This window comes from Pyrus communis, chromosome 15, assembly GCF_041283825.1.
Source record: "Pyrus communis isolate YQ-2024b chromosome 15, ASM4128382v1, whole genome shotgun sequence".
Lineage (NCBI taxonomy): Eukaryota > Viridiplantae > Streptophyta > Magnoliopsida > Rosales > Rosaceae > Pyrus > Pyrus communis.
In genome coordinates this window covers 40,030,168-40,040,581 of record NC_142579.1, presented here as the reverse complement: position 1 = coordinate 40,040,581, position 10,414 = coordinate 40,030,168, and the positions used below count along the sequence as shown (strand labels likewise).

At 38.7% G+C, this 10,414-nt stretch overlaps 1 protein-coding gene across 2 annotated transcripts; it reads left to right on the top strand.

The window, feature by feature from the left end:
• The first annotated feature begins 4,878 nt into the window (after nucleotides 1-4,878).
• Nucleotides 4,879-10,237, top strand: LOC137729389 (aminopeptidase M1). Of its 2 annotated transcripts, XM_088687022.1 has the most exons (20): nucleotides 4,879-4,977; nucleotides 5,079-5,315; nucleotides 5,628-5,773; nucleotides 5,883-5,985; nucleotides 6,239-6,428; nucleotides 6,524-6,617; nucleotides 6,769-6,922; nucleotides 7,044-7,148; nucleotides 7,221-7,337; nucleotides 7,554-7,667; nucleotides 7,784-7,966; nucleotides 8,063-8,375; nucleotides 8,452-8,573; nucleotides 8,664-8,761; nucleotides 8,891-9,068; nucleotides 9,155-9,269; nucleotides 9,352-9,419; nucleotides 9,530-9,604; nucleotides 9,729-9,806; nucleotides 9,934-10,237. In XM_088687022.1, exons 1-20 carry the CDS (start codon nucleotides 4,921-4,923, stop codon nucleotides 10,117-10,119), a joined length of 2,733 nt encoding a protein of 910 aa, XP_088543148.1. In that variant the 5' UTR covers nucleotides 4,879-4,920; the 3' UTR covers nucleotides 10,120-10,237. The 2 variants fall into 2 exon arrangements, with proteins under 2 accessions (XP_088543148.1, XP_068324437.2); XM_068468336.2 differs by lacking the exon at nucleotides 4,879-4,977 and having other exon boundaries at nucleotides 5,040-5,315.
• The last annotated feature ends 177 nt before the right edge of the window (nucleotides 10,238-10,414 follow it).

Sequence of the window (10,414 nt, the reverse complement as noted above, 5' to 3'; positions counted from 1 at the left end):
ATGATGCAGGTGTGCTTATTGTGTCTCTATATGTAGATGACATTATCTGCACATGAAGCTCTGATGAAATGATTCAAGAGTTTAAGATAGATATGATGAAACAGTATGAGATGTCAGACTTAGGAATGCTGCACCATTTCCTTGGTTTAGGCATAATTCAAACGGATAAGGGCATATTCAACCATTAGAAGAAATATGCCAAGTCCTTACTTGAGAAGTTTGGTTTAAAAGACTGTAAAGCTGTGAAGACTCCACTTGCAATCAATGAGAAGTTATCCAAGGTTGATGGAAGTGAGGATGCTGATGAAGGCTTATATAAAAAAATAGTTGGTAGTCTATTATATTTAACAGCTACTAGACCATATTTGATGCATGCATCATGTTTATTAGCAAGATTTATGCATAAGCCTACAGGAAAACATATGGGGATAGCTAAAAGGGTCTTGAGATATTTACAATGGACATTGGATTTTGGGATTGAGTAAAGCTGCTCTATTGATAGGCTACTGTGATAGTGACTGGGCAGGAAACTTGGATGATATGAAGAATACCTCAGGCTATGCATTCAGTTTTGGCTCAGGGATATTTTCTTGGGCTTCAGTCAAGCAATGCAGTGTAGCTCTATCCACTACAGAAGCTGAATATGTAAGTGCTGCAGAAGCTATAACACAAGCAATATGGCTGAGGTTTGTGTTATCTGATTTTGGAGAGGAACAAGTGGAGGCTACACCTTTGCTATGTGACAACACTTCTGCCATAGCCATGTCCAAGAACCCAATGTTTCATCAGAAAACAAGGCATATCAATGAGAGATATCACTTCATAAGGGATGCTATTCAAGATGGCACCATTGAGTTGAACTACTGTAGAACAGAGGAACAATTGGCAGACATTTTTACCAAGGCTCTTCCTAAGGATCAGTTTGAATATTTAAGAGCTGCACTCGGAGTGAAATCAGCAGAACATTTAGAAGGGAGTATTGGTGTATAAATGTATTTGCTATATTGGTTTTAATATATGTAAGTTGTAAGATGTAATGTGAGCCTTTGGATCATATTTCATATAACATCTAGATTAGATTGTAATGAGTCATAGCTCATGACATGTGTAAGCATCTTATATGATGACTTAAGAATGGATGGTTGTGATTGATTTGTAATGATGTGAGAAAGTGAGTGTGTTGTTCACTTCTCTAATAGAAAATATACACTCTCCAAATTCCTTGCTCGGTGAGAATGGAATCCAATGAACCTTGAAGCTTTCATGGTTTTCTAATCTTCTTCTCTCTGTACATTTCTGCATTCATTATTTTCATTGAAGAAACTCAATCCAGAAATCAAACACTAATAAACACTACCCAATTTCAAATTTAATCGTGTACCCCACATAATGAAAAGTTTTGTGCGCACAATTAAATTTTTAAAGTCAGTAACAAATTTTTCTTTTTTATTTAAGTAATGCTATTCATACCATGTTTTGTACCACATTTTCATACCACCTTAGGTGGCATTTGATGTGGACAACCATATCACTTAAATTAATCAAATTTTTAAATTTAGTTCATTATTTAATAAACTAATAATTAAGGCCATCTCAAACCGATGGCTCGTTTTAGCCCTTTGGACCTCCAAAATTCTCCAAGATATTAATATTTTAATGAACAGTACATGGCCATATTTGCCTCCGTTTCCAACCGAGAGCCAAAGGGCTCGTTTTAGCCCTGTCACAAAAAACCGTCTCCAACCGATGGCCAAATGGCCATAAGGCCAAACTTAATTTATTATTTAAAAACTACAACTTAAATGTTGTTTAAGTTTCACGTTATTAAATGTTTTTTTTTATGTTGTATAATTTTTATGTTGGTTAATGTTATTAATATTATTTAATGTTGTTTCATGTTACTTAATTTAATTTAATGTTGTATTGTGACATCCCGTCCCGAGATTATTAAAATGTACGTGCGAAATGACCCTTTTGCCTCTAGTTTGTTCTCGTTATGTTGTTTGGTTGTTTTGGGTTGTGTTGGCATGTGTTGGGCCACACACACACCCTCTCATTCTCACTCTCTCTCTCTCTCTCTTTATCCCTGTCTCTCTCCCGTGCTCTTTTTCCCTTCCCATTTCCCCATAGACGTGCGGACACACACAACTCACTCAAATCATCACAGATCGAAGAAACTAAGGGCACAGTCGAGATCGCGAAGTTCGTGGGAGCACAATCGTACCATTTTCAGGTAAGAAATCCGTCGTTTTCACGTCGTTTCGACAATGGCAGATTTGTGTACTGTTCATGTAAACATTAATCTAGCACGTTTTTGGAATTTTGAAGCTCGTAGATGTCTTAGTGAGGTTTCCAGGAGTCCCGGAGTAACTCATTGGACAAATTTGGACGTCGAAATAGCGTGGTTCGAAGTTGGCCGGTTTTGGTTTGTGTGGACAGGTATGATCTTGTGGTTTTTAGCCCTTAAAACTTGTATGGACGTGTTCTACTAGTCTAGGGCTTCATTTTGGTTCAAGAATCACGAAAAATGGTGGAGAAATGAGTGAGAAATCACGATTTACAGGTTTTCCAGTTTTCTGGCGCCGGCGACTGAGTCGGAGTCTCGCCGGAGGTTCGCCGGAGAAGGTGACGGAATATTCCGTCAAGTCTGACAGAATATTCCTGACGCCCTTAACGGAATCTGTTAAAACTGACGGAATATTCCTAACGGCGTCAGTTGACGCCGTCAGCGTGCCAGGCACGTGCCTGCGCATGGCCGGCGCGTGTAGCCGTGCCTTGGCTGGCGTGTGCGGCGGTGGAAAATTTTTCTAAAAATATGGTTGTATTCCTGAGGTTGTGTAGAGCACGTTGGTATATTCAATTGTCCATTTTGAGCAATGTATGAGAAGTTATTACGAGAAGTTGGTTATGTGCTTTAAAATTGACGTTTTTATAGTTGTTTCGCATATAGGTGATACGTATCCCGAGGACGAGCGTGGTCACTCGAGGCAGGGGGGCTACGACCCTTCCACTTACCAGTGAGTGGGCTTTTTGTTTTCCGTATATACCTATATACAATTATTTTCCCAGAAATTGAGTAACAAGGGTTATTTGTCTTATGCCATGCTTATTATTATTATTATTGATTATGCACCCTTAGCTGCATTATTAGTTGCACACATATACATATGCATATTAGGTGCGGTGGACGTACATGTAAGTGTTATTCATGTTTATTTTCAGTAGTGGTTTAAGATGCTTAGAGAGCTTATAACCTGCACCCCCAGTGTTAGTGCTCCCGCCTAGAGTAGGGCACAGTCCTTCACGTGATGTTCACCTCCCGCACCACACGCTCAGCTTGGACCCAAGTTAGGTGCACAGTCCTGTCGTACAGACCACTTTAGTTGGTTCCGACTCGTAGGTGACCCGCGATTATTCGCACAGCCTTCACGTGATCGTAGCACTAGAGCGTACATATATATTACACCTAGGCCTGTCGTACAGACCACTTTAGGTGGTTCCGACTCGTGGGCAGGTTCAGTTGTTGAGTTTGAGATTTGAGCTCTATATGCAGCCGTACAGGTCACGTTAGGTGACTCCGGCTGCCAGATTATATGTTATTGTTATGAGATACACCTGAGCACTTGCATTTCATTATGAGACTTCGACATGGCATATTCTTGAGCATGATTGGCATACCCTTGAGCATGACTGGCATATCTATACATACGTATATATGTTATTTTCTGGGAAGTATACAGGTTTTACGGCGAGGGGTTAGAAAGTATTTATAAATGGTTTTAGAAAAGCTTTGTTTTTGCCCACTCACGCTTTTGTTTTGCGCCCCTCCAGATTCTAGTTGCTTAGCAGTTTCGGTGGTTTCCCAGAGGGCATTCCCGGTATTTCTGACAGACACTCACCATTGTAGGACCACCTTCGGGTGTACTATTGTCGTATCTTTTCTTTGGACTGCTGTAGACTTGCTCTGAATTTGTGTTTCACTTACGCTAGCACTTGTCTTTGATACTTTATATGCTAGTTTTTAATTATTCGTACTTTTTATATTACTATTCTATTAGCTTCTGCACGTGCACATGGCTACGTCACCTCCGTGTGATGGCCAGCACGCCCTGATCTTGGTCGGGGTGTGTCATGTATAATGGCTTAGGAGGTTATAGAAAAAAATAGATTTAAAAAAAATATGAAACAAATTTTATGAAATAGAAGTTATAGGAAAAAAAAATAGAATTTAAAATAAAATGGAACAAATTTTGTGAAATAGAAGTTATAGGAAAAATGAAATTTAAAAAAAAATATGAAACAAATTTGTGAAATAAAAGTTATAGGAAAAAAAATAGAATTAAAAAAAAATATGAAAAATAGAAGTTATAGGAAAATTTTTGTAAATTAAAAAAAAAATAAAACTGTTAAAAAAAAATATTCAAAGAATTCATGTCGGTTATAACTGGCAGGAAATCCAACATAAGCAAAAAAAATATGGCCAGCCTTCCAGCCCTCTTCGATTCTGTAAGGCTCTCTCAGATTCCAAAGTCCTCTGGCCTAGCCCTCGGTTGAAGATGGTTTTCGGGCTATTTTTGGTCCTCTTGCCATCTGGACCCTTCGGTTGGAGATGGCCTAAGAAAAACTAGTTAATTAAATGATGATTGTGGTATATGAGGAGTCTTTCTCCTTCATTTCTTTGGCTTTTGCAAATTTTTCAAATGATGTGGATGTCCACATCAGATGTCACCTAAGGTGGCATAAAAATGTGATACAAAAACATGGTATGAATAACATTATTCTTTTTATTTGGTTGGTAAAAGTTGTCATTTTCAAACCCGAAGTGTAGGTAGACTAAATTTATTAAGCTCAAAATAGAATTACCAATACAATATCCAATCATCGATATTCAATTCTTTTGGAATCAATTATCCATCGTCAATGGTTTCCATGCCACTATTTAATGCAACTCAACCATTTCTTATTATTCTAAAATACGTATGGTATTCATTAATTAGTTAGAACACGTAATGGTATTCATTAATTGGTTAGAACACGTAATGGTATTCATTAATTAGGTAGAACACGTACAAAAAAAGCCACACTCGTTGTCGCTTGCTATGGAGCAGTTCAAAGGCCAGCCCCGGCTTCCGAAATTCGCCGTCCCGAAACGGTACGACGTGAAGCTGAAGCCTGACCTCGCCGCCTGCAAATTCGGCGGCTCCGTCGCCATCGACCTCGATATCGTCGCTGATACCAAATTCGTCGTCCTCAATGCCGCCGAGCTCACCGTCAACGCCGGTTCCGTCTCTTTCACTCACGGAGGCTCGTCCAAGGTAATCTCTGATCGATGCGCATTTTCTTTTAAAAAATTGTAGAACTACAAAAAAGTAGAGTTGAGGAGTTTGGCTGATGAAATTTCATTGTTTTTAGGTTGATCTGTTCATTTTTACTCGTTTAGTAAATCTAAAGCGACTTAATCAATCGTTAAATAGTTTTAATGGTTTAATTACTGCTCTGTTTCTGATTTGTGAATTGTGAGCAAGTGAACAGATTGCAATTCATAGAATGATTGTAAAATTGTCAACTTTACTGCCTTGTTTGGCTGGTCAGATATTTACTGAATGAGTCAATGAACGTTTGAGCAGGTGTTCAAGCCTTCGAAGGCTGCGACGTTCGAAGAGGATGGGATTTTGGTTTTGGAGTTTGGAGAGATGCTTCGGATTGGGTATGGTGTTTTGGCTATTGAGTTTGAGGGAATTTTGAATGACAAGATGAAGGGGTTCTATAGAAGGTAATTTTGGAATGCCAAAATTTTTAGGCAGTCCATCGTCGTTTGTTTTTTCGATATTATAAGATATCAATGGTATAGATATGTCTAAAATTTGATTTGTTTTGTGAAGTACATATGAGCTGAACGGTGAGAAGAAAAATATGGCAGTTACACAGTTTGAACCGGTTGATGCCAGGCGGTGCTTTCCATGTTGGGATGAACCTGCTTGCAAGGTTACTCTCTCTCTCTCTCTCTCTCTCTCTCTCTCTCTCTCTCGCACAGTTGACTTAAGATGTTGATTTTCATCATTATCAAGTGATTTTGTTCACAGCATTCTGGATATGCGTAGTTCTGAATGTACTTTTGAAACTAGGAAAAAAGAGATCTGTTGTTTATGATGGTAGTATAGATGAGAAATCATTCTTCCCGTTCTGGTTAAAATTTTCAAATCTAGAGTTTATGGCTTACTGGCTATTTGGTTGGCAGGCTACATTCAAGATTACACTTGATGGTGTTCCGTCGGAACTAGTAGCCCTTTCCAACATGCCGATTGAAGAAGAAAAAGTTAACGGACATCTGAAGACAGTTTCATATGTGCAAACACCAATTATGTCCACATATTTGGTGGCCGTTGTTGTCGGATTGTTTGATTATGTTGAAGATCATACTTCTGATGGTAAACTCCTATACAATATCCCTAGTTTTCATGTGTATGTCAGTACAACTGTACAACCCCTTTCTTAATGATGTCACAGTTTAATGTTGTTACAGGGGTCAAGGTGCGGGTATATTGTCAAGTTGGTAAGGCAGACCAAGGGAAATTTTCTTTGCACGTTGCTGTCAAGACACTTGAATTGTACAAAGAGTATGTTCAAAAGTTACTGATCATTCATATTCAAATTGGCATATACACTTGATGCATGTTATCAACAAAAATTGGCGGTTTCTCTAGATTTCCCCCTTCCGCACTTATGCTGCATTATTCAATATATAATCATTGACAACAAGTTCTGCAGCTACTTTGCTGTGCCATACCCTTTGCCCAAATTGGATATGGTCGCAATACCTGATTTCTCTGCTGGTGCCATGGAGAACTATGGTTTAGTTACATACCGAGAAACAGCTTTGCTTTTTGATGAACAACATTCTGCAGCTGTCAACAAGCAATGGGTAACATGCGCATCCTGAATGTCACCTTAGCTTTCAAAGTTATCTTGGTTTGATATGGTAGGGATGTATAATTTTTGCACCCAATGATATGTTTAATCACTTTATTTGGTTTTGGTAAAAGGTCGCGACTGTCGTGGCACATGAATTGGCACACCAGTGGTTTGGCAATCTTGTAACAATGGAATGGTGGACACATTTATGGCTGAATGAGGGATTTGCAACATGGGTATCACATCGTAGTTCTTGTCATTGTTATACTTCCATGCCGTTGTACTTATAAGTATTTTAATGTCATTAGGTGAGCTATTTGGCTACTGATAGCTTGTTCCCCGAGTGGAAAATATGGACTCAGTTTCTTGATGAACTTACTGATGGTCTTAAGCTGGATGGGCTTGAAGAATCTCACCCCATTGAGGTGTTTATTTGGGGACTTGGTCTTTCATGGGTTTCATTTTAATTCTGTCCTAAATTTTGCTGTATCCTGGCATCAAATCTGGATCATCTGCATAGAAGGCTTTAAATAGTAATATCACCACTATAGTTTTCAAGGCGTTACTCATTGGAGGGTATTAGTATATATAAATATGTATTTCTGGTATATTATGCTTTAATGCTTTTCTTTTTTGGCCAGGTGGAGATCAATCATGCTGCTGAGGTTGATGAAATATTTGATGCGATAAGTTATCGAAAAGGTGCTTCTGTTATTCGGATGCTACAAAGCTATCTAGGTGCTGAAGTTTTCCAGGTAGGTCCTTTGATTTGTCAGCGAGTGTGCTTGAGGGTTGAAGGATCAACTATCTTATTTTCTATGATATAAAAAGATTACAGAGTTAATTTCCTGCGACTTTTGAATGCATCCAGCGGTCACTTGCTTCATATATAAAAAAACATGCTTACTCAAATGCAAAGACAGATGATTTGTGGGCTGCCCTTGAGGAGGGATCTGGTGAACCTGTAAACAAGCTAATGAATTCATGGACACAGCAAAAAGGTTACCCCGTTATTTCTGTCAAAGTCAAAGATCAGAAATTGGAGTTTGATCAGGTTTTCTTATGTTTGCTTCTTTCAAAGTTGTTTGATTATCTATGGCATGAACAATGACCTAATCAATGATCTAATAAATAAATTAATCTGTGGCAGACACAATTCTACTCAAGCGGTTCCCAAGGCGATGGGCAATGGATTGTGCCGATCACATTATCCTGTGGCTCATATGATGTACGCAAGAATTTCCTACTGCAAGCGAAGTCTGAAACTCTTGACATAAAGGAATTTCTGGGTTGCTCAGTAGGAAAGGCTGGATGTGGAGGCAACAAGGACAATGCAATATGCAGTTGGATAAAAGTGAATGTGGATCAGACTGGTTTTTACAGAGTGAAATATGAGGACGAACTTGCAGTTGCACTTAAAAACGCTATAGAAAAGAAACAATTGTCTGAAACTGACAGATTTGGTAATCATCATTTCATACACGTGCTTGTTTATCTCTTTGATAGTGAAAGCTTGCGTTAATATTTTTGCTTTCACAGGCATTTTGGATGATTCGTTTGCCCTATCAATGGCTCGCAAGCAGTCTTTTGCTTCATTGCTTACCTTGTTGAGCGCTTACAGAGAGGAACTTGACTATATTGTGCTGTCAAATTTGATTACTGTAACGATCACCCCTGCATTGTGTTTATACTTTGCGTTTATGTTACTGCATTTGTGACCTTGGCCTGATTCTGGTCCTCACTTTTTACAGGTAAGTTGTAAGCTCGCAAGAATTGCAACTGATGCTGTACCCGGACTACTGGATCACATTAATCAATTCTTTATTGGCCTTTTCCAGTATTCTGCCGAGTAAGATTGTTCTCTTTTAAACAACTGAAGTGCGGAGCTAGATTAAACTATCTGTATCTGCAAGATTTGCTATTTTCTTTTTCTTTAATTTTGTCTAGTTTTATTATTTATGTTGGAATTTCTTTGCAGGAAGCTTGGTTGGCAGCCTAAACCCGGCGAAAGCCATTTAGATGCAATGTTGAGAGGAGATATTTTGAATGCGCTTGCTGTGTTTGGACACGACCTAACATTAGATGAAGCAACTAGGCGTTTTCATGTCTTTTTAGAAGACAGAAACACGCCCCTCCTTCCCCCTGACATTAGAAAGGTTGCTTTGATGTAAATCATTAATTACACATACATATTTAACCTTTTCGTTTCTTCATTGATGTTCATCATGGACTATTGTTGCAGGCAGTATATGTGGCTGTAATGCAAAGGGCAAGCGTATCTAACCGATCAAGCTATGAATCTCTTCTTAGACTCTACAGAGAGAGTGATTTAAGCCAGGAGAAAACCCGCATTCTAAGTAAATATATGTAATTAGTAAAATAATTCTGAAATGTTAGCCTGTTGGATTGTTGTGCTAATCGATGTTTATGTGCCTGTAGGTTCTTTAGCATCTTGTCCTGATCCCAATATTACATTGGAAGTTCTCAACTTTATATTGACTCCTGAGGTATTTTGATTTTTTGTCTCTTAATTGGAGGTTGAAGTTTTACAAACCAGCAATAATTTAGAGTGTCTCAAAGCTAGATGATATACTGACTTTAATACCCGTCTACGTAGGTTCGCAGTCAGGATGCTGTCTTTGGACTTGCTGTTAGCAGTAAAGGACGGGAAACAGCTTGGACGTGGTTGAAGGTAGCTCTCAAGCAATGGTTTTTAATCAGCATACTACAAAATGCACACATTCGTGCATTTTATTTTTCTTTTCCCACTTTTGTTACCATGATTCAGTTGCTATTTGGATTGTCCCGAAACACAGGAGAACTGGGAGCACATCTCAAAGACCTGGGGGTCTGGATTTCTAATTACTAGCTTTGTCAGGGCAGTTGTTTCTCCGGTTCGTTTTTTCGTACTCTAGAAACTTTCGTTCTTATCCTCGAGATTTTTTGTTGCGTATCGTAGATTTGAAATTACACGAGCAATGTTTCTAATGCCTTGTCATTTCCTTGTACCTTCCTCTGCAGTTTGCTTCGTTTGACAAGGTTAAGGAAATAGAGGAGTTCTTCAAAGCCCGCCCCAACCCGGCGATAACCAGAACCTTGAAGCAGAGCATTGAGCGGGTACAGATTAACGCCAAGTGGGTTCAGAGCATCCAGAGCGAGAAAAACCTTGCCGACGTTGTGACGGAGTTGGCATACAGGAAATACTAGGGTTCCATGTTTGGCTTCTGTTTTGAAAGAAGACTGGATTTCCAAAGTTAATGTTACTTAAATTTGCCAAGACAAAGAATGAAGAGACGAATGATAAAAGTACCAAGTTTTTCTTTAATATATGTTACGATCACATTGTTATTATGTTCCTTTCTGCTTCTATTTTTGTTTCAAAGGTGATTTTCGCACTAACTTCTCCTTGAAAAAATCAAACTGGGAAATGAATGGAAAAAGAGGGAACTTTGCCCACCCGTATTTTTTTATTTTCCTCACAAGTGAACGTTTGAGATTGAAC